Source organism: Endocarpon pusillum (genome assembly GCF_000464535.1).
Source record: "Endocarpon pusillum Z07020 unplaced genomic scaffold scaffold5526, whole genome shotgun sequence".
In the NCBI taxonomy this organism is placed as follows: domain Eukaryota; kingdom Fungi; phylum Ascomycota; class Eurotiomycetes; order Verrucariales; family Verrucariaceae; genus Endocarpon; species Endocarpon pusillum.
The window spans coordinates 356964-380151 of NW_006916523.1; the positions used below are offsets into that span (position 1 = coordinate 356964).

Sequence of the window (23188 nt, forward strand, 5' to 3'; positions counted from 1 at the left end):
GATCTAATCCCCCTTTTTCGTCCTTAAGGACTTCCCAACGCCCGCATGCTGTCCTGTTGTGCTTCCTGACCGCCTTACTTCGATCCTGATGACACCTGTCTCTGTCGTGTCACCGTCTTTGGGATCGTACTATTCATCCGTGCCTCAGAATGTGACACGTTCCCGAACCATAGACATAGGTAGCAAGTGGCTAACCGTCCTTTGACCACAACCTGTCATCTGGAGCAATCTGTGCGTGAGTGGCCTCAAACAGCCTGGCTAATGACTATTCACTCATCTTCGAGCAGCAAACCCGGCTTCATTGGGCCACTCTCGGGCAAGTCAATACTCCAGATCCTCAGAGCACATCCAATTGCGCAAACAACCAAATCTTTGCATCTGCCAATCATGCCATGACGCTGACCCTTGAGCCCAGGCCTGGTGCAGGATTTTGCGAGAATAAGTTTACTGGTGAGGTTGGAGCAGTGCCCAAAGTCTCACAGATGGCTCATACCAGTACTTTGGCTAACGACCTTGGCCAGTGTTTGGTGTCGTTGTCCTTGTTGTTGTCCTTGTCGCTGTCGCTGTCAGTGTACAGTGCTCATGCGACTACAATGCTGCCAGCGCCTTCTGATGAAAGATATTCGTATTCAGTAATCGGGCCATAGTTTGTTACTGTTGAACTTCTGAGAGGGCCTATTGGCCAGGTTTCAGACGCGTAATCCCTACATTTCGCCTGCTTTTTGATTGGTCAATTTCTAACTTACTGCAGTTTGGCTTCTAATTTTGCTGTACGGTACTCCGTACTACGTACAGCCCTTTGTACATAGATCTATCTACGCTCTTCTACTCCGTAACCCCCCCTAGCAATCGAACACACTTTTGCTTTTCTTCGCACTCTTGCACAGCAGGTAGGTTCACAGTTACCAATATATTGGGCCCCGATCCGCAGTCTTAGCAAAAAAGACGAATGATGAGACCCAATCTTGATTGGGCGGTTTCTTGACGCCGATTTTCAGCCATGGAGGAGGGGAGAACAAAGAAGATGTCAACCTGCTATGCAGAGTGCGTAGAGAAGCAAGTTGATTGATAGCTACGGGGGTAGAGAGCGTAGATCTATGTACAATTGGCTGTACCGTACAGCGAAATTAGAAGCGAAATTGCGTCGGAAATTGACCAATTAGAAGCAGCAGAAACGCAGGGATTACGCATATTAAACGCGGCCAATAGGCCCTCTCAGAAGGTCAACAGAAGATGAACCAAATAGGCCTGGGATTGTAAAAGATGATAAATACCACGTCGCCAGATGGTGGCGCCGCCGCCAGCATTAGCTGGGGCTGAGGTGATTTTTGATGCACTGGTAGCCCTTTCTTTTCCTCTCTTTAATTGGACTTTTGTCCCCATGTTGGTTTCTGACCATCACTAATAGGGGGGGTGGGGAGGAGGGCTGGCTGGCATCTTCTTTGCCGGGAGACGGTGACGAGGGCGATGACGATGACGATGATGAAACCTTGGGAATAGGGAGTCTGGGGTTGGAGATGCTGCGAGTTTCAACTGTAGGTTAACTGCTAGAGAGGTTGGAAATAGGAGGAGGAGGAGAGAGGTATGAACTGGGACGGTAGGCATTGCGGGAGCTAGATGTGATGTATTATGATGAGATTACTCTTCCATCGCGTACCGACACTTTTGTCTGAGGGCGTTGTTGTAGCAAGCAGGACCAGGGGAGGGGGGCATCTGGGCTCTGGACTTTCTTCTCCTTCTTTTTCTTCTTCTCCTCCTCCTTCTCCTCCTCCTCCTTCTCCTCCTCCTCCTTCTCCCGGTTTTCACATTCAGTGGAGAGGCTCCAAGCTTATAGTGCCGATGATTGGTACAGTCGACGATTGTGAAATGAAGATGGGACGCAGCCAGTCCACTCTGCTGGCTCGGGGAATCTCGAGTACATATATAAACTCCACAGGATTTAACGCGTTGACCATTATCATTCGCGGCTTATGGCGGAACCCCCGCGTCTATATGTTGTAGCTTGGAATGAAATAGCCATCTTCTGCCTCGCTATCTCATACCGTGCATCCAGACGCTCAAATCCTCCGCGCTCAACGACCGGCACCAGACTTACCGCCCACAGGCAGCACCCCCCTGGCCTTCCCCCTGATCTCCGCCAGCGCGCTCTCGATTCCCTCCCCCCCCTCCCTAACAGCACCCCACCTCTCCCTGACCTCCGCCTCGAACCTCAGCGCAACATCCCTCCTCTTCTCCCTCGCTCCCCTCAGCTCCTGAAACAATTCCCCCAGTCTCTTTTCAAAGAACTCTGTCGATGCCGTCCACTGGTCTTTGGTCTGAGAGGCGAAGAATTTGGCGCGTTCGGATTCCGAGAGGGATCTCAGGGTTGAGAGTTTTTCGAGATGGGTGGACGAGGTGGTGGTGGAGGTACTAGACGGATGGCGGGGATCGAGGTCGAAGAATTCTTTGTCAAGGTCGGAGAAGGACACTGATTTCAGGGTGGCTGGGTCGTGGTCAAGCAGGTCGGAGTGGGGGCGTTTTTTCTTGTTTGTCTTGTCTCTTGAGTTGGTAGGGGGAAAGAGTGGTGGTGGAGTTGTATTGCCGGAGGAGTCGGTGTAAGAGGATGTTTTGTCAAAGGTTGCGGTGATTTGCGCACTGTTTACCGGTGCTGGTGGTGGGATGACGACGGTAGACTTGGTGGGTTTCGCTGGTGGTGCCATAATGGAACTCTGGCTTGGGCGAGGTCGTGAGGTCGGTCGTTGTCTGTACGGCACAGGGGAAGGAGAACGGACGGGAGATGGATTCTGGATGAAGCTTGGAACGGGTAGGGACTGGGCCTGAAGATACCGAGCATTGCTTGGATCTCTTCGAGCTTCGCCTATCTCGTCCCAGAAAGCAGGGCCAGCCTCAACATTGACGGGATCGCCAAAATGCACATCGTTTTGATGATAGCGCTCGTCTTCTTCCTTCTTGAAATGGTTGTGGCCTTCCTCTTTCTCTTCGGGTGGTCCATACTGCTGCTCGTAATCGTTGAAATTGCCCGCGCTGAGTAATTTTGGTGACGACTGGACGTGACCGTTGCGCACCCCATACGGTTGCTCTTGTAATATGCCCTCAATGGAACTGATAGTACTATCCTCAAGCTCTGTGTCATCAAATTTACTCTTCTTCTGCTGCTTGAGGTCAGTAACGTTGCGTCTCTGCGGTATCTTACTCACGGATCCTAGTTCTGAGTCGGAGACAAGAGGATAGCGAGCTGCAAGGGCTTTAGCTAGGCCGGACAGGTCACTCACATTGCTCTCGGGATTCGCGTCCAGAGAAGTCTTGGGGACTTTTGCATATAAATCTTTGGCCCGAAAAGCTGGCTTGATAACGGCGTCATCTGCTACGTGATTGACATTTCCAAAGGGGTTGTTGCGTGGTTTCTCATCTTTCTTCTTCACGAAGCGATTAACTCCGCTCATTGTTATGCCGCAGCGAGAAGTTAGTTCTTAGCCAGCATCTACCTGCATGACAGATTCCAGACGACAGCTGGCGTGTGGTAAGACAGTATGGAGGGGCCTAAGAGAATCAAGTGGCTATTGAAAAGTTGCTATTAAGGACTCGTACGTTCCGTGAGAATGATGCGTGACCGAGTTCGGAAACTATGCGCATGAATTTCTCGAGTATCACGAACACGGAACACGAACACGGCGCGTTCATCACGTGCTAATTGTGCGCGTTAATGAAGGGCATGCATTAATGTCCTCAAGATTGTAATACCACATCCAGGTGCTGGAGCTCAACGTACGACACCCATTCCTCATTAACGCGTTCAAAGTGTTATAAAACTCAGTCATCATAACCATGCTAACGCTGTAGACATAAATCTTCCAAGATAACACATCTCGACTCCCTTGGACCCTTCGTGATATCCAGTGTGGTAACCCAAAATCCCAGCCTCAGATGAAGTCGTCATTAGCGGTCCATCTTTCTCTTCCGTGCCGGAGCATGGCCATTCTGGCCCGCCCTCGGGTCACCCTCAGAAATGAAAGCATCTTGATGGCCTCGTCTCGCTGGCTTCCTCCATTCTGGCATCACCTTTGCTCTTTTGAAAACGATTTCGTCCTCACTGCTGCTCGCTTCGTTGTACTCTTTTTCTATTCGCCGATGGGTATTGTCGGAAAATCCATTGAATTTATCATTTTCAGGATGGTCTGAGTGTGGATCCCAGACAGCTAACCCATCTGGTGGTATTGCCTCGTCTTGCGGCTGGCCTCTGCCATGTTGGATTAGCGATCCGTTGATGCTTGTCAATGACCAAGCGAAGACCGCCACCTCACGAATCGTATTCATGACGGTGCTTGTCTCGGGCCCTGCTGGGCATCTTGATACACAGGGTGCTACAGACGCCGGCGGACCACCAGCCTCAACACTATGTGCTTCTGGTGGAGCTGCAGGCTCTGTCACAGGTAGGGACCATGGTGAGGCAAAAAGGCTATTCTCGAAGCCACCGGGTGCCTCTGGACCGTAAAATTGCGCAACAGATGGTCTGGCTCGGCGTAGGACCACAACTAGTCCATCTGAGGTGCATGACACCACTGCTTCTACCTCCACCGGACCAACATCCAGAGGCATTTCTTCCACAGGTGTCATAGATGATGCCGAAGATCGTGTCGTTATAGGCGGATCGAAGATTGCATCATCACGGTTAGCACCAAGGTCTGTGCTGTTCCCAGATGCCGATCTGGACTTGTTCATATCCTTAACTGCTGGTGAGATGGAATCTTCCGTTTCATCTGTATGAGCCCGAGAGCGACTATGATTGTGTGCATCGCTATATGCATCAGCCTGATCTGGTCGCTGAAGACGGACGCCTCCTTCGTCCTCGTCTTCATCACTGCTCTGTGTCTGCTCCCTCGTGGCGGCACGGTTTCTTTCTTCCAACAGGGGGTTGCGGAACCAGAACCGGAGATAGGCTATCGAGTCGTTCGACTTAGCACTTTCTAAGCAGCGGACCGCATCTTGCAGGCACTCTTCTGCAATGCAAAAGTAAAAGCTTTTATTGATCAATTGGTCTGCTCGGACCCCGAGGATGCTGGAGACGCAATTGGTAGCATACATGATTGTGGAAGTTCGGGTAAATCGATTGAGGAATAGGGCCGCTCTCGGTTCGTGTGAGGCGGAAGTAGGAGCTTCTGAGAATTTGCTAGAGATGTAGGACAGCATGTGATACCGCGGATCCCGGGGAGATGAGGAAAAGAGTCTCTGAACCATTGGAGCTTCCTTCTGCCGTTCTGATCATGAGTTAGATATGTGGATGAAGTTCAACTGCTCAGTACTTACGCAAGCTCCGTGGTCCTCGGCGGTAAATGCTGGTACTGGCAACAAGGACCTCGTAGACAACAGTGAAAACGCATTCGCAACTGACAAAAGAACCGTTCTTCTGCTTTACTTTGCAATAAAAAAGTGCTGCAGCCTTATCCAATTCAATCCCGCGGCCATGACTTGCTTTCGCGAACGGAATCTCTTGAGGATGGAAGTAGTCCCAGCATGGTCTTCCGACCACTTCGTCTGGAAGATAGCCGAGGATGTCTTCTACAGAGTCGGATGCATATCGAATTCGCGCGTCCAGTGAAAGATCTGAGTTGGGTCAGACATTGCCCACCTTGAAGATAACGAGTACCTCACCATGGATTGTGATAAAGGTGGTCTCCATTCTGGAGGAGGATAATCAATCGCACCAGCACACGTCGATTTCTCTCAGGAGTAGCAGTCTTGGTGGACACTGGCCTCCCAGCCAAAATGGAAGTACGAGCTCTCTTAAAGGATGGGATGCCGTGTTATTGCATTCCCAGCTCCAAAGTTACTCAGATGCATGGGATGACAACACTAATGCACTGTCCCCGGGGTGCATGGAAGAATTGAACGCTCACGCAGGAGTCAGGAAGTTGACCAGTGCGAAGCAGTTCCGACGACGTGTTACTCGCAGGCAGTAGAGATCCGGTAGAGTTCAGTCAATCCTCTGCAGCAATAACGGGCGACGTTGCGGGAGCGGCAATAAGGTTCAGGTAGGATTTGCTGGTTCGGAACCGTTAGAGAGAAAGCAGGTTGTAGTACAGTGGAGAAGTAGTGATGATACACAACAAAGCTGTGGACGGCGAGGCTCAAATTTCGCCACTCATTCGCTGTTGCGATATGACTGGTGTGACCAACAGCGGTCAGCTTGTAAATTCATGAGTACTTCGATTGATAATCGAAAGGTACCCAACCAAATGCTGGTCGAAGGGGGGAAAATTGTGTCTTACTTTCGGTAGATTCACAAACTTCCTGCTGGCAACATAACGGCATGGACTCGTTCCCGCACCCTTCACCGTCACAGGGGGTCTGAGCTCCAAGCCCACCAACCTCAAAATTAGACAGGTTCTTGACGTGAATCAACTGCTCTTGTAGGATCCTTAATGCAGCTATGGCGCGGTATTCGAGCAGTGGTACCTCAGCCCCTTGGCCTACTGGAATGATGATGTGATCCAATCCACCCTCAAGTGGAACTTCGGCCTCGGACTGGCCTGGAACTGATTCCGATTTGCAGTCGAAAGAGGCTAAACGGGCATGCAAAGAGACAAGATGGGTGACCTGTCCAAAGACGGCGGGAGCAAGAAAGCGAAAGGATACCTTCAAATCCGTGGGACCAAAAATGATGGTAACGATGAAAAGTGGTCTGCCTGGTTAAGCCACGCATGCAAGGATCAGCCAGCCGTGCATCAACTAAGCATGAAAGTCCTTAGCGGTTCCTTCCATCGACGATTTGACTTATTGTGCCAATCACAAACTGGTATAGAAATTCCAAGACGAAGTACTGGACGAATGTGGTACTAGAGTAGATGCAGGATATACCCTCGGATTATCTACGCATACGTTGCATGCTCAAAGCTACACCTTACACGAGTGCCGCCTGCAACCTCAATTCATCATTTTCCTTCTCCATGCAGAATTGCGTCGAGTTCACAGCCTCCCCGTAACAACATCAAAGGCGAGCCTGAGCCACCCCGGCGGCTTGAGAAGCCGGATGAGGTGCTAGCTTCTCCGTCTCCCTCTCTATCCTTGCGCCTAGGCCTTTGTTGATCCTTCTAAACATCTCATAAGTCCTCCGGCGTACCGGTTCCCTAGCTGCGCATAGGTGTCCAGCCACATTGTTCACGAAATTATCCTGTTGGCCATGCTGGCGTCCTAGAACTTCCCATAATCCATTTGGCTGAACGAAGTCTTCATCCGTCACAGGCAGTTGCTGAGCCACAGCTGCCCCTGCCCACTTCTCATGTTCCTGGCTCGGCTTGACTGGCTTGTACGTCATGTTTCGGAAGGAGCCTAAATAGGAAAGTGGTCAACAGAGGCAAGATGAACAGTCCACCGACGGCAACGTACTCGGATAGGAAGGATTGGCCCCGTAGTTGCCATTGACAGCCATCATCCCGTCTCTCTGGTAAGGGTTGAAAGCGCGCAGCGGTTGGTTGACAGGAATCTGTTGATAGTTGACTCCGAGACGATGCCGGTGGGTATCTGGATATGAAAATAATCGCGATTGAAGAACGGGATCCGCAGAAGGTTCTACTCCAGGGACCATATGCGACGGGGAGAAAGCTACTTGCTCGATTTCCGCAAAATAATTCTCAGGATTTTTACTCAGGGTGAACTTGCCAAACCTACGAAGCGGCACATCGTTTTGCGGCCAGACCTTGGTCAGATCAAAGATATTCCAGCGGAACTTCTCTGCCTGTTCCGGACTCAGGACCTGGACATAGCATGTCCAAGAAGGGTAATCGCCCTTCTCGATGGAGTCAAACAGATCTTGCGTATGGTGGTCCGGGTTCTCGGAAGCCATTTGACCAGCTTCCGCGTTGGTAAAGGTCTTACTGCCCTGGTCTGTTTTGCAATGAACCTGGATATAGTTAAATTTACCATCAGGTCTGGTAAACTTATAGGTGTGACCCGAATAGCCGTTCATATGACGATAAGAGTACGGGGTGCCACGGTCAGAGAAGAGGTGCATCACCTGGTGTGCCGACTCTTGATGCGTCGAGAGGTAGTCCCAGAACATAGTGGCGTCCTTGAGGTTCGTCTGTGGATTTCGTTTCTGAGTATGAATAAACTGGCTGGGTCAGTACTAGGGGTCAAACACTCTAGAATCTAGCCTTGCTCACGATCGGAAACTTGCTTGGATCTCGGAGGAAGAAGATAGGTGTGTTGTTGAAGACCCAATCCCAATTGCCCTCATCGGTGTAAAACTTGATCGAGAAGCCACGAGGATCGCGCGCACTGTCTGGCGAACCTTTCTCGCCACCAACCGTCGAGAAGCGCGCAATACACTTTGTCTTCTTGCCAACCTCTGACAACATATCAATTGAAGTCTGGTATCCATCAGCGCGCTATAAGGACTGTGGAGGCTGGTGGCTGTAGGCTGTAGGCTGTAGACTTCATACCAGGTCAGAGATGTCGTCGGTCACCTCAAACTCTCCATAAGCACCAGCCCCTTTGGCATGTACAACTCGTTCGGGGATGCGTTCACGATCAAAATGCGCCAGAAGGTCGATCAGGTGACTGATCTGGCATTAGCGAACCCTGGTTCTAAATTTGGGGAAATATCGTCATCGAGGAACTCACAAATCCTGGAGAAGGAGAGGTCCATTCTGTCCGATCCTTTGCGATGACTCGGGATCCATGACTGTAGGATAGACCAATTAGAAGGTATATACACATAATCATCTACGCCAGACGCACCGGGGCAGCCATTGCTAGTGGTGTAGACTGGAGTCTGCTCATACTGGAAAGCTATTGAAGTTCAGTGAGAGTGCAGCAGAAGAGGAGTGTAGAAGCATACTTACTGCCCGGCTTGTCGTTTGCGACCATGATCAATACGAGGTAGCAGTAGATATCCAAAGAGATGATCCGAAAATTCCAAGCAGGCAATGATATCTCTAGCAGATTGAACTGGGATGGACAAGTTCCCAGAAAACAAGCCTCGGTAAGTACTAGTAAGTAGTAGGTTGATGTATGCCAAGGTGAAGATTATCATTCAAATGGCACTGCAGAAGATGCTTCTGGTATGCTCCGCCTGAAGACTCGTCAACCTGATCTCCGTCATCGGACTTGATTTACCAAGGCCCGACAACGACAGCTTGACGTGCGAAGGCTGAGCCGATAGAGGCAAGCAGGCTCCGTCGTACATCTACGTAGTATGTATCTTTTTATGTGTGTGCTGGTCAGAGCTGGGCAGGTACTATCGGAGCAAGATGTACACTTCAATGCAGACAGCCATCTCACCGTCATACTCGAAGCAGGACCCACCGGACAATGTAGGTTTGTTAGGTGCCCTGTGTAACACACGGAGTACAAATACTTTGCTTGAGCACTGAGTGCCCTTTACAGTGGAGACTAACACCGGATAGACAAGTCAGGCTCAGTGACTAGATTGATGAGAGCAACCAGAGAGGCCGGAAGAGGTTACATAACTCCTATTTCAACCCCTTCAAAAGACAGACTATGCAAGCCAACAGGGAAGAAGAAGGAGTTGCGGCACGTTGCCGTAGTCCTTCATAAGGTGATGTTCATCCAATGATCCAAAGTTAGTCATGTCCTCCAGAAGCGCCACCTTGATGCTCCCCTAATGATGCCCTGGGTATCTTGCTGAAGCATAAACTATAGATAGGTCACACCAAGCACAGGTAGCCATGCCTTGAGACTGCCGACTCCCTATGACGCCATTGGTCTAGCAACAAACATCCCAACCCGGTTTAGTGAAGGCTAGCAGCATCGATGACCTCAAAATCGTCGTCATCTGCATCTGCCATGTAACCGTCTCTGGCGTCGACGAATTCGTATTCTTTGGCAAGCTTCTCGGTTTCTTTGTGCTCGAATCGTTCGAGGGCCTGAGCGACTGCCATGCTCAGGATTTGACTACCGCCACCAGGACCACGGGCGGCATCATAGCTATATGTGATATCTGCGTCTGGGTCGGGCGCCGCTGAAGCTTCCCGTATTTCCTCTTCCCCAGCAGAAGAGTCGGAGGCAGCTGCTCTGTCTAGAACGTTCCCCCGAGCTCGTTTTCTAGCCGAGTTGATGTCCTTGCAGAAGACGCTTCTTGTGCCGGAGACATGTTCGTGGTGGCCACAAAATCTGTAGAAAACATGTTAGATTCGATGCGTCACGGCAGGCGACAAAGCCAGACTCACCGAATCGATCTGGGGTTTGCTGGCTTGTCCCAACAATCAGTGCATGCTTCAACCCCACCCAAATGAGTGCAGCGTTCTTTGCCAGAAGCTGGCACCCCCCCCTTGGCCCATTTGTGGTTGTGGTTGCGGACACGCTGAACGTCTCTGGCTTGGCTGCGGATGTCCCCAGCTGGAAACGCCATGACTGTGGAGGGTTTCGAGGAAGCTTCGAGATTCGAATCAGAAGGCGAGATCGAGGCAGAAATGCTGGGTAGATTCTTTCGGTCACCTCCGCTTGTGTAAGTGCAGGAGCTGCTGGAGTGTGGTAGTAATGTGATAAGCTATAAGAACTAGGATAGAGGCAAAGGCCGATGCTGACGTTGACAAAGGAGTATTCAGGAGCACGATGACGAAAGTGCCTGTGGAACCAGAACGAAACTTCGGGCAAGGACGAGCAGAGGACGCCTTGGGATAGTACTAAGTTGTGACTGGTATCAGCAGACAAAGAAGGTAATGGTAAGTGTAGGCGATAGTAACATATTATGCACAAAGGGGGTTTGGAGAGGGGTAGGGGGAGTATGAAAGAGCGAGAGACAATTGTAGTGAAGACAGAAGGAAATATGCAAGGAGCGATGATGGGGCGGAACGAGTTGTTAAATGACTGATCATGAGCTGATGCTGGCGTATCATCAGGACGAGAGGAGTCATCTGGTTCAGGGTCCGGTCTCAGGGCGTGAGATCTGTGGGTTTGGTGGGTTTGGTGGGTTCGAAACTGGTTTGGTTAGGCTTTACCGTAATCTGCCTACTACTTACCCTGTAGTACTGTAGCGAACAGACCACGATAAGGAATCTCCCAATTCTTACCCTCTTCTCCATATTCCTTATCCCAGCGATTTGAATGGCCATGATGACTCTCATAAGGAACTTTGCTCTTGGTACTATAGTGCAATTTCAAACGGGATTACACAATCATCGTGTTCTGATGCAGCTGGGCCAGAATGCGGCTGTAATAAATGACGTCTGTAATCCTGATACTCAATTCTGTGGGCCTGGCCTATATGTCTGTGACTGTGGCCGTTTGGGGAGTCATCAGTCATCCCCAGTCATCCCCAGTCATCCCCGTCTCTAACTCCGCCCGCAGGTCTTGGTTCCTGATCCCAACTCCTCAAAGCTATTCCCAATCATAGAAGCACGTTCAACGCCACTGAGGTCATGCCTGTCGCCTGCAGCGATACGTAGTAATTAGCTGGGTCTGGCCTCTCAAGGAAGGTTTCCCCACAGATCACTGCACATGTGTTCCCAGCTGTTTCTATATACCTGACAACTCGCGGCATTGGTTACTCAAATAAGGTGGTCATGGAGATTGTTCCATGCATGTCCGGCTGAACTCTGTGTCAACGCAGGCCACAGCTTCTGGTCCCTCCCATGGCGTTGTTGTAGACCCCTGACCAAGATTCGGATACTTGAGCAGCAAAAAACGTGCTTCCCGCCGTAACAAATGCTGGCCAGCTCTTCAAAACATCCGGAGCATCATGTCAAGATTGCATTGCATTGCACCCGATATAGAGAGCTGTGCAGTATGACTGAATGCATCCAGTCTCTTATAAATCTCTACGTGTACGGCCGCAGGTATCGGGGTGGCATGACAAGGTATGATTTCGAAGGCGATGCCTTTCCACACGGTGGCCGTTAGAAGGTCGGAGATCTTGTTCCTCAACTCGTCGTATCGTCCTCATCATCTGGCTCACTCTCCTCTCCTGGGATTCTAGTAGGAAACCATCCCCATCTCTCCATATCCACCCAGGCTTCTGCAATCCCATTACCCTGGTCGTTCACAACAATGCCTTCCGCCCTCAATTTCTGCACGTGCCTACTCGCACCAGCACCGCCATCACCTCTGGGGCTAATCCCACCTTTTGCATTTACCACCCGCTGCCAAGGCACATTCTGGTCATGGTAGAAATGACGATCAGGGTCTGTCGGGTCAAATGACGGCAGATGTTTGAGACACACGCCTACTTGACGCGCACGTTGCGGATAGCCGAGGAGCAGAGCGATATGACCATAGGATGTGCATCGGCCTGGGGGAATTAGTTGGACGGTAGAGTAGACAGCATCATACCACCACTGTGCTTCTTCGGTGCGCGGCATGTCTGTAAGCTCGACCTGCTTGGGGCTACGGCTTTCATACGTCGTATTGTGCTTCTCTAATGGGATTCATTTGGCATCGAGTATTTGTGTGCGCAAAATTGGACTGTGCCTTGCCAAGCTAGGAAATCAACTCTATGTATCTAATCTTGGAGTGCAAACAGGTCAAAACTTCACCTTGGCCTTGTCCCTTTCACATCCCCACGTGGAAAGACTGGAGGTCCAGAACCGACAACCACAGGCTCGATTTCTATCTGCCCTCCCATCCCAGCCAGAACTCACTTCAGCATGTCGTCCCTCTCCACTTACCTCGCAAAGAACTACCTCACAGCCTCCAACTCCTCCCCCACAGATCTCTCCTCCCGGCCCCGAAAGCGCCGAAAGAAAGACGAATCCTCCTCCAAAAACACAGGCCTTATAATCGCTGACGACGACCAAGATCTTGCCCTCTCCAAACACACTAACACTGAGATTGACGACGAAAACCCGACCTTCGACATCAACACCCGCTCCGCCGAATTTCGCCGCGCGAAAAAGAACAATTGGAAAACGATTGGCGCCCCACCACCCACGGATGCAGATCAAGCCGCCGCAGACCTTATCCTCGCTAATGCAGCCAAAGATAGTGATGTGCGACGAAGACAGACGGAGGGCGAAGATGCACCGGCCATCGCTGGAGAGACCGAGGATACAGAACCGCAGAAGGTGAGGGGTGGAATACAAACTGCAGAAGAAACAGCCCAGCTAGAAGCAGCTGCCCAGGCACGACGTGCGGTAGACGCAAAAGCATCCAAAAGCATGCGCAAGGCAGAAGCAGAGGAGACGGTTTACCGTGACGCCACGGGTCGGAGGATTGATATTAGCATGAGGAGGGCGGAAGCGCGGGCCGCGGAGCAAGAGAAGCTGAGGCAGGAGAAGAGGGAGAAGGAGGAGGCAATGGGGGATGTTCAAAGGCGGGAGAAGGAGGAGAGGAAGCAGGCGGTGGAGGAGGCGAGGTTTTTGGGGGTGGCGAGATATGCGGACGATGAGGGTTTGAATGAGGAGATGAAGGGGGTGGGAAGATGGGGCGATCCCATGGCAGGATATGTGAGTGAGAAGAAGACTACCAAGGCCCATACGGGTAGAGGTGAGGGAGGCAGTGCAGAGCCAATGTCGACTACGGTGGCGAGTGGCCAGCGGAGGAAAGAGTATCCAGGTGCTGCCGCGCCAAATAGATACGGTATACGACCTGGCTGGAGGTGGGATGGGGTGGATCGAGGAAACGGCTTTGAAAAGGAGTGGTTTCAGGCAAGAGGGAGGAAGAGCAGAAATGAAAATCTGGAATACCAGTGGCAGATGGACGAGTAGAGCGATATCGCGAGACTATCTTATACATGATACCCATTCTATTTTTCTCTCTCTCAATATTTCGTTGTCTCGCCATCTGGGAACGTGTGTTGGACCGCACCACTTCCATACATCGATATAGTGTAGTACCTAGTACTGACAAAATGTTCTCCAACATTGATCAGCTTCAGGGACTTCTGTGTAAGCACATCAACCGCAAGCAAGCTCCAATCTGTCATGTACCGGGTGACAACAATGTCATCCAAGCGAACTCCGGTGTCTGGCGTCGACTCTTCGAGATATTCCTTATAGCATTGCTAACTGGTGTACGAGGCCAGGCAGGCACCAAACAGTGCAAGCAAATCTGGAGTTCTTCCTCACTCCGTACCTTGTCGTAATGCAAGCCGGCAAATCATGTAGCCGAGACGAATAGAGAGATGCTCCAGGCTCCAACGGCAGATAGCTTGATTGGTGAGACTAGACATCGAATCCAGCCAACCTTTGCTCATGGTCTTGTCCGAATGCTCGGGCAGGCAGGGATGATGGCAGCAGCCCTCGAACAGATGCCAACTCAATCACAAGGGCGACAACAGCGGCCTTGGAAGGGTTGTCCGTTAACAGCAGACGACATCCTTACGCAGTCTTCTCTACACCTGAGAGCTGGGTGCATGAGCTGGGTGCAGGAGGTGGGTGACATGTAGCATGGCTTGTAAGGCGCCCAAGGACAGTGCTAGGAGTAACTAGGAGGTACTAGGAGGTACTAGGAGCTACTAGGAGCTACTAGGAGCTACTAGGAGCTACTAGGAGCTACTTCCCACATAGCAGGTCTCGGCCGGCCCGATGCCCGACGCCCGACGGAGTAGCACGTTATAACTACTCTGTAGATTAACTTCCATGCTTATCCTCCGATACTTATTATTCGGGTTGGACAATGTGTAACCACCTGTGCCCTACTACCATTCACGGTGGCACAGACGGGATAAATGTCCTCAGGCGGTTGATGGCCATACGAGGTGGCTTTGGGAGGTGGGACGAGGCCAATTTCCTTCCCTCCGCCCGGGATTGCTCAAGCGAGGTGCATATGTACTAAGTAGGGTGGGTTAATCGTTAAGGCTGCGGTCGCACATGCCTCCTGCCCCGATGCACGAGCTGGCAGGATCGCCCACACCTCCTTCTCAGCCTTTCCTCTTGTCTTCCCTCCTGCTGGCCCCATTTCTCCTTTCGCATCTTGTTCATTGCGTCAATCTACAAGGAGTACATGATGACACTCCATGCGCTGGCAGCAGACGCACATCTTGTCTGACCACAACTCGAGATCGAGCCTGGTTCAAGCTTTGGCGGCGGTTAAGACTTCCGAGATGGACGTGCTATCTGTCTCTGCATGTGTTCAGGCAGGCATGTTGGCTTCTCCCGAATGACAGGCGCTTGGTTCGCTAATGTGCCATCCCAGTGATAAGCGCGTTTCAGGATGCAGCAGGACTTGTCCGACGCATCAAGGAGAAGCAGGATAGCAGCGATGGAGAGGAAAGCTTCAGGCAACACATCCACGCACTGGAGATGTCTCTCGACCTAGGCCCCCCTATTGTGCAGGGACAATACGACAGCGACTTCAGGAAATTCGGCGAAACCTATGCACGGGGAGACAGCATTGCTCGAGAACAATTGAAAGATGTCCTCATTACCCTGCAAATGGCTGTACTTTCTAATCTTACTGGCGTCTGGACGGGAACTCGCTCTCTCGATTACAAGGCGCTCCAAGTCGCCACCGACGACAGTCGAGTCAATGCTGTCATGTGCTTGATCCAGTGGCAGCAGCGTCTTTCGTCAGCAGCGACGGCTCAACAGCAGAAGTCCCCCCCTTATCCGCTGGACTCGAACTCACGACCCATGACTCCGCCTTTAACCAATGCCAGCAGTCACAGCGACCGATCTTCTGTTGTCGCTGGCCGCTGTTCGACGCCTGAGCAGACGAACGAGCAGATGGCTCCTTTGGGCACTACTCCAAGGTCTTCTGACTCAGCAAGCGCATATTCGGTCAGTCCAAGGCCAACTATCAATCATCATACCTTTGCACATCCCCAGCCCGACGACAGAAGCCCCATTGAAATGCCATCGCCTCTTTTCGCTCGGGCGAGGCCAGTCGTTGGACAAGACTCTTGGAGATCGCCAAATGTTCCGCACGCATTACCCGTCCGGTCTCCCTATCGTCCAACAGTCACCACGACCGAGGAGATGGCGGAATCTCGACCAATGCCAGACAACCACAGCCCACACTTCCCATCACCCATATCTCCTTTTAGGCCAGAACACGAACATCAGAACTCGGATGGTTTTGGCTCCAATGGCCAGTCCAGGAGCCTTGACTCGCCAACCATCAACTACGACGCCGCCTCATGTAGTCCTACAGCACATGACAGTGCTAGACGTGCCCCTTCATTAGGCACAATAGCCCCTCAAGGCCAGCGCACATCGTCCGACCACAGCACACTGGAGCCCGTCTCCTTGGATAATACAACACCTACCGACATCCATCCCGCCTTCCGAACCGACCCCTATAGTCTGCAAGCCTACGCCGCCTCCTTCGCCTCTGCCAGACCCCAAGACAACCCTCTCCCTCCCGTTCCCGCACCACCCTACACCGACTCACCAGCACTGCAACACCCACATCAAGGCCAAATCCAAAACCGTATCTCCTCCCTGTCAGCCTCAGCTGCGATCCCCCAAAGCGCAACCCATAACCGCTCCCTTTCAGCGTCAGCCCCGATCCCTGTCCTATCCCGACGCCCCTACTCCTCCAACACAACCTCCACACCCCGCTCCTCCACCGACCACCGCCCCTCCCACTCCTATCCTCAACCCCAATCCCAATCCCACACCGAGCGCCACCTCTCGCAACCTCAATCCCTCACCCTCCCCTCCGAATCAAACGCCTATCACGGATTCTGCAAATCAGCATACAAGCTCCAAATCGGCCTCCCACACAAAAAGGCCTTCTCCATCGAAACGCGCCCCGCCGGGATCTACTCCAACTCCCAAGTCTGGCGCTGCGCCAAATGCTCCTTCGAAGGCCCCGTCTTCGTCAGCTCCGGAATCCCTAACGTCGTAGGAGGTGTAGGAAAGAAAGCGGTGGGGAAACCGGAGAAGGCGTTTGATCCCCGCCTCCGGGTGTCTGAGAGTGGCGGGGTACGCTATCGATGGGTGTTCTTGGCGAAATGTCATGTCATGACCAAGAACACGGCGGGGGAGGCGGCGAGGATGGGGGATGGCAGTTTTGGCACGTTTGGATGCTTGTTCTGTTGTGCGGAGGGTGTGGGGAGGGGATGGATACAACCAGAGGAGGAGAGCAACACCAATACCAATAACAACAACAATAAAAATAGCCCTAATAATTCGGCGGTGGAACTGGATGCCGGGCCCGGAGCCGGAGGCGCGGTAGCGGCGGGAGCTGGATTCGCAGCGGCATTTCTGCTGGGGAGGAGGAAGACCTTAGCCGCTATGCCTACCACCAATACCACAACGGCTACGACGACGACAACGACGAATCATAATCCACCGACGACGCCGACACCCTCGGTGCCCATGTTCGGCAACGTCCAGAGCTTCATGCAGCACCTCGAGATGCACCGCACGGAACAGGGCACGCCCGGCGTCGAGATGCAGGGCCGCATGAAATGCGTGGTCGGGCGGGCGGCCGACCCGGGCGAGGATTTCGACGTCAATTTCCTGCCCCTCGTTGAGCTGTAACCCCATAAAGGAATGAATGAATGAATGACGGGTCGCGGCTGTGACTGGTTTATTTGGAGAAGAATGGCGAGGGGTGTAAGTAAGGAGGAGGAGGAGGTTTGGGAGGGGCTTAAAGTTGGGATTCCGTGTTCGTATATAGAGCAAGGCAAGGCATTGAATTGCGGAGATAGATGGATAGCCCCACTCGTTTGGTAGGAGGCGACGTAGTTTTGTAGCGGACCAAAAAAAGGCAGATTGACTGGGAAATCCCCATGTACGTGGCTAGCCCGCTCTCCAGTTCCCTTTTCCTTTCCTTTTCCCTTTCCCTCTCCCTCTCTCTTCGCCTCTGCCTTCCCCTCCACCAAACTCAAAGAAAGCTACCAGCCCCCTCACAGCGACGAACAACTCACCAAGCCCACATACATTTATAGCCGAGCACCCTCTCGCCCAGGCGCTCATACTCCAAGCCGCCGACCCAGCTATCGTTTGTCTTGCCCATGCGCCCGAACACGCTGCCGCCCTTCCAGGCCACGACCTGAGCATCGAGTTCGCGGGGGGGCCGTCCGATGAGGATGTCCTTGGCGTAGCCGGGTCGGATCGCCTGGTAGGCCGGCAGGCCGGGGATCAGCGACGAGCCGCCGACGAGCATGATGCCGCCGAGGAAATCGCGGATCTTCTGCGACGACGTGCGCGACGCATGCGTGATGGAGGTCAGGATGGAGATGGGGAGCGGGTGCACGGCGAGGATGTCGTCGCGCCGTTCGATCGAGAGCGGCTCCTCTTCGCCTTCCGAGTCCGACGCCGGTTTTTCCAGCGCGGGCGTGCCGGAGGGTTGGGGCGTGGATTCCAGATCGCGGATCGGTGAGCCGGCGGGCGTGGAGCGCGGCGTCGAGTTGCTGTCTTTGATGCGCGCGAAGGATTGGGATTGCGGGCGTGCTTTGGCTGGGTGGTCGGGGTAGCCGTTTGTTTCGGTGGTGGTGTTGGTGGTGGTTCCGTTGCCGTTGGTGGTAGGGCCATTGGTGTCGGGTTTGGTGGGCACGGCGAGATGAGGAGCGATTTGGGTCAAGATCTCGGCTTGCGCGGTTGAGGTTGGATCGTTTGCTGCACCCTCATAGATGTCGTAGGAGCGATCGATCAGCCTTCGTCGTCCGTCGAGTTTGTGCTCGTCGTCGAATATGGGAGGCTTGAAAAGACCTAAAGGAGCAAGGATGACTTCGTCGTATGCTTTGAAGGTATATTTGCGGGTGTCTTGGCCAGCAGCTCGTAGATGGAAGTCGAATAATTGCACAGTGATGTCCGACTCGTTCATGGTACAGTGCTTCTGTTTCAACTCTTCTGCGAGAAGGAAATCGTATCTTCGTTTGAGGTTGATATCGGCATAGGGGAAATGATTGTAAAGCAGCATTTTGATGAAAGTCTCGGTCACGTCGTGACCACCCATTTTGAGGTTGACCCTCGAGCTCTCAATGCACATGCCTTCTTCCACACAGCAGATTGATGTCTTTTGTGCCCCAATGTCGACGATACACGCGGTACTGAACCCTGCTCCGAACGATGCGGCCAAACTTTCCTGGAAGAAACAGACTCTGCCGAACCCGAAATCAGTCAATCCCATCGCTAACAGGCTTGTGACATATTTCCTGTCGTAGAGGTCCGGTATCACAAAGACGCAAGCATACTGCGCCCACTCTCTGCGAGGCTTTAGGTTCAGTCCCAGATGCTCAGTAATCGCATCTCGGATAATAAGAGCAATATCGTGCCATACAAAGTTCTTCGACTGGTAGTCGAGCTCGTTCACCCATCCATGTCGGATCGGCCAATATAGCTTGTAGCGGGGAGTAGACTTATCAGGTATTCTTAGGGCCTTCTTGCCGGTAATGTACTCTGGAGCCTGTTTTGGATTGGTAGGTATCTCTGTCCAGTCTATTCGGAGAGGGTCGTTGTGTTCGGATATGGTTTCTGGTGGGTTTCGTTTGTTGTAGCTGAGCACCATGTCCCTAGATTGTGGCAATACCCTTCGTTTGTTCATTCGCATGCGTATCTTCAGCTCGTTACTCATAGCAGCAAATCGGCTCGCGAACTAGATGTGTTAGACAGACAGATTTTACACCATTCTGGCTGCTCACCTCCTCTCCAAACTGTTTCTCTGGCTCAGGATCACCTCCATCACCCAGCTTAACTCTCTTAGGCTTGGGCTCCCCATCTGGCTCCTCAGATTCGCTCTTCTGTGACCTCTTTGCAATCACCATGGGTACCGTCTTTGGTAAAGCATCACTGGCCAGACCTATCCTCAAATTCTGGCTTCCAATATGAATGACGATGGTCTTGGTTCCCTTCGAAACTTCGTCTTGGACCTCGTCTTGTTCTTCATCCATCTCGACATCGCCATCCGGTCCCATAGGTCTCCCTTGCGCAAGTGCTCTATCTCGATCCCTAGCTTGTTTGGTCATGCGATTTCGGTTCTCCTCTTGTTGAAGCCGGTACGCTAGGATCTGATCATCTCTCTTCAGGTATTCTGTGTAGTAGTTCTTCTGATTTATGGCTGCAATGGCGGGCCAGCTGGTAAGTTCCATATTGTTGTCAGTCCTTTCCAGGCCTGTTCCAGTAAGCTTCAGATATTTCTGGAGTACTCGTCAAGCACTCTTTAAGTTGAGTCCTACCTTCCTCCCGCAGGAGCGCCTTTCCAGACTTCTTACCCACCATGTTGGGCGACTTCTGGCCTTATATGGTCATTTGACAGTTGCACTGTGGTAGAGTAGGGCAGCTTATACGGAATGGTTGGCCTAGGCCCATCGACGGATTTGGTAAACTTCTTGGCTCCAATGGCAGTATCTTTTCTACTTACTATATTATGGAGAGTTTGGTAAATTACATTCGATGACTATAGTCCGTCAAGAAGTTACATGCGCAATCATGACAGCAATCTTGGAGAACGCTTTCCAGGCGACAAATCACACGGTCCACCTGATCAGATCAAGAAGATACAAAATCAGCCAATACCGCGCCTCATCCCCGGAAGCCTCACCAGATACAGTCTGAGGTATTGAACAGCTTGTCTACTGCTGGAACGGTCGATACCATCATGAAGGACCTCCTAAAGCCACCTTCTAGGACACAATACCTCCGGGGGTGTCTTCTCTCAATGCTCTGAATCACTCAAACAGCGAGATATAGAAAAGCCACCCAAGGCGAAAAGTTGATCGATAGTGTTCGCGGTCACAGGCCGCTAAATGGCGTCGCTGCTTATATCCCTGGTCAGGTCGACGTTGATAGTCACGTTTATGATTATGAGCAAGGGGATAACATGATGATCTCTGGATGCAATCTTGAAGGAGATTCTTATAAATTGTGGCTGGGCGTCGTCCACCATTCTGATGATGTGAAAAGCAAAGGGGAGCCTAGCTGCTCCATCGAGAAAACCCTCAAAAGACAAGGAAGGGATTTGGAAGGCCACAGAAAGGTGCTAAGCAGTGGAGAGTATGAGATGACTTCCCAGCCAACGCGTTCAGCCAGCAGTCTTCGGAGCCATGCTGGTAACAAGGTAATGTTGGGCGGTGGGGAGGAACCGGGGTTGTGCAGAAGAACTGGGAGTTTGAAAAAGAAGTTGGGCAGCGTGAGGAAGCATTGGCACCGGGATGATTGACCATAACCTGTACATGCGGCATGGAAGGTCCGGGAATGGCTGCTACAACTGAGGAGCAAGCGCTAAGTGCAGCTATGTTATCGGTGTTTACGGAGAAGAGACCTCTGATATGCTACGTTTGCTCCGGACGCAAGAGTCTCCTGTACGCAAAACGCGTATGCGCATTTGTGAGTCCCGGTGATCTAACCAAGCATTTCAAACGGAAACATCTGTCCCAAGTCAAAGAAGGGCAAAAGCCGATTGAGTCGATACGCTACCGTTGCTGCAATCAATATTGAGGTACATACCACCCACCTACCTCCTTTACATCCCGCTATAAGAGCCTGTTTCCTCTGGTTTGCCTCACATCATTAATGAACAGCGCAGAGTACTATGGCGGAGTACGTTGCGGCCTGCAAGTACAGAGGCCTGATCTGGCCATGGGTCTCAAACACATGTGGCAGGGCTACAGCTTCCGGTTATTCTATGAACACTGCCTCCTGAGCTTAACGGAGGACGTTCCAGAGAGTCATGGAGATAATAGCACACTCACCAACGTTGTTCCATATGCTTGTGCCAACCTGACCACCCTGCTGCTAATGTGATACTAACTTTCAATATAAAAACTTATTTGGTTTTATATCTCTGCCTTGGTCTAAGCATATGACCACGACCAGCAGTTCTATGAGACTTTCTTGAACATCGCAGGCCGAGGCACTAACATTGTCGTATACCCCTTGCGAGTCTTTTTATTTTCTTGTTCTTAATGTGAAGCTTGTACCACTACGCAGCACCCCCCTTCAAACCAAACTGGTTTGAATTATGCGACATATTGAAGGCTGTGTTTCTGCTCATTACTTCCACCCATTTAAGTAAGCCATCAACTAGCTCCTGACAACCCTCACAACCAACTAGTATCGATTCTTCCTCACCAACTACTACCTAAGCTCACGATACTTTGCCCGGGATGTCTTCGGAGAGGTACCTCGCGGAGGTCTCTCCCCGAAGGCATTGCATATTTACCCGTCCTTCACTATAACCACGAATGTCCAGCTCCAAGAACTTCCGAAAATCCGAGTAGAAAAATTCGATACCCCAATGCACATTTAAAAACAACGCAGATAATCGATGTATACATGAATAGCTCATACCGCATACCAACAATGGTAATATTCGTTATCAGCGCAGCATGCCGCACATTGTAATTTTGTAGATAAAGCTCATAAGTCTGGTAAGTGCCGTATCATCCATCGCTGGGAGGTGGTCCCCCATACCACGAGAGTGTTAGCGAATCTTCAAGGTATCAAGATCCCATCTATGAATGAAGGATTGAAGAATTGATTCTTGAAGTTGAGAGAATTCAAAGCACACGTGGGCGGTCCAGTTCCTTCGGGCATTTTGGCGCCTGCAACTGATAACCTTTAAGCATCGTTTGCGATAAGTCTTGTCTTGTTATTTAAAAGTGCAGCAAGAGAGGGAGGGGGTAGATGTTCTGAAGAGGCACAGCATCTCCTGTAGGGATACTTGCGCATGTTGTGTCCCACCTCCATGGTCCCCCAAATCTATTTTGCTCTTTATAAAAATGCATGGTACTTTGCCTCCTGAAAAGCTGTCAAATCAGGTGTGAGACTCCTGCGGGACGGGCAGCAATCTTATTCGAAGACCTTGAATCTGCAAGTTGATCAGACGGTTGATTGCTTGCACACCCAACTTGAAAAAGGCTGGTAGAAACTTAGGAGTGAGGGTGCTCAGATTTTCGGACTTCAATCGTTATGGGGAAACACTGTCTGAACATTTCGCTCCCTTCTGAGTCCATATTAGGTTGGTGTATGAGCATAGTGATGACCGAGCCTCAAGTGTCTGGCAGGTGCCATAGTAGGTGGAGTCCTGAAAGGTATCCTTCCATTAATGCGAACTTCAAGGACTGGGTCCAAGTAAAGTTCTCTGTTTGGTCCCTCGTCTAAAGATGCATCATGGTGATCATGGAAAGGACTCAAACCGTAGACGAGAAACTTGAAAACATCACTACCTGAAATGCCTGTGCGCACCTATGGCGCTATACGATGAAGACCCCAAGCTCTTGATGGATTGTGTGATCATAACTTCGAGTATTCCTGAGAGTCGTGGTCGTGTCTCCTGAGAATGACGTCGTGACGTGATGCGAGGTAATGATGTTGTTTGATGTGAAGATGCTGGTGTCACA

At 51.5% G+C, this 23188-nt stretch overlaps 8 protein-coding genes across 8 annotated transcripts; 2 read left to right on the plus strand and 6 right to left on the minus strand.

Moving 5' to 3' along the window:
• Positions 1–2072: 2072 nt before the first annotated feature.
• On the minus strand, positions 2073–3443 carry EPUS_01920 (uncharacterized protein; the record flags this gene model as incomplete). The annotated part of the gene is made up of 1 exon (XM_007806656.1): positions 2073–3443. One exon carries the CDS (start codon positions 3441–3443, stop codon positions 2073–2075), a length of 1371 nt encoding a protein of 456 aa, XP_007804847.1.
• Positions 3444–3936: 493 nt separating this feature from the next.
• EPUS_01921 (uncharacterized protein) lies at positions 3937–5677 on the minus strand (the record flags this gene model as incomplete). The annotated part of the gene is made up of 3 exons (XM_007806657.1): positions 3937–5255; positions 5305–5601; positions 5650–5677. The coding sequence occupies 3 exons, from the start codon at positions 5675–5677 to the stop codon at positions 3937–3939; spliced, it is 1644 nt and encodes a 547-aa protein (XP_007804848.1).
• A 1308-nt stretch (positions 5678–6985) lies between these two features.
• Positions 6986–8865, minus strand: EPUS_01922 (Catalase; the record flags this gene model as incomplete). Its single annotated transcript, XM_007806658.1, has 7 exons — positions 6986–7326; positions 7384–8107; positions 8160–8366; positions 8439–8556; positions 8620–8680; positions 8737–8787; positions 8841–8865. 7 exons carry the CDS (start codon positions 8863–8865, stop codon positions 6986–6988), a joined length of 1527 nt encoding a protein of 508 aa, XP_007804849.1.
• An 884-nt stretch (positions 8866–9749) lies between these two features.
• EPUS_01923 (uncharacterized protein) lies at positions 9750–10369 on the minus strand (the record flags this gene model as incomplete). The annotated part of the gene is made up of 2 exons (XM_007806659.1): positions 9750–10131; positions 10188–10369. 2 exons carry the CDS (start codon positions 10367–10369, stop codon positions 9750–9752), a joined length of 564 nt encoding a protein of 187 aa, XP_007804850.1.
• Positions 10370–11879: 1510 nt separating this feature from the next.
• Positions 11880–12317, minus strand: EPUS_01924 (uncharacterized protein; the record flags this gene model as incomplete). Its single annotated transcript, XM_007806660.1, has 1 exon — positions 11880–12317. One exon carries the CDS (start codon positions 12315–12317, stop codon positions 11880–11882), a length of 438 nt encoding a protein of 145 aa, XP_007804851.1.
• Positions 12318–12602: 285 nt separating this feature from the next.
• Positions 12603–13661, plus strand: EPUS_01925 (uncharacterized protein; the record flags this gene model as incomplete). Its single annotated transcript, XM_007806661.1, has 1 exon — positions 12603–13661. The coding sequence occupies one exon, from the start codon at positions 12603–12605 to the stop codon at positions 13659–13661; it is 1059 nt and encodes a 352-aa protein (XP_007804852.1).
• A 1536-nt stretch (positions 13662–15197) lies between these two features.
• On the plus strand, positions 15198–17384 carry EPUS_01926 (uncharacterized protein; the record flags this gene model as incomplete). Its single annotated transcript, XM_007806662.1, has 1 exon — positions 15198–17384. One exon carries the CDS (start codon positions 15198–15200, stop codon positions 17382–17384), a length of 2187 nt encoding a protein of 728 aa, XP_007804853.1.
• A 385-nt stretch (positions 17385–17769) lies between these two features.
• EPUS_01927 (uncharacterized protein) lies at positions 17770–20066 on the minus strand (the record flags this gene model as incomplete). The annotated part of the gene is made up of 3 exons (XM_007806663.1): positions 17770–19443; positions 19490–19959; positions 20024–20066. The coding sequence occupies 3 exons, from the start codon at positions 20064–20066 to the stop codon at positions 17770–17772; spliced, it is 2187 nt and encodes a 728-aa protein (XP_007804854.1).
• Positions 20067–23188: the final 3122 nt, after the last annotated feature.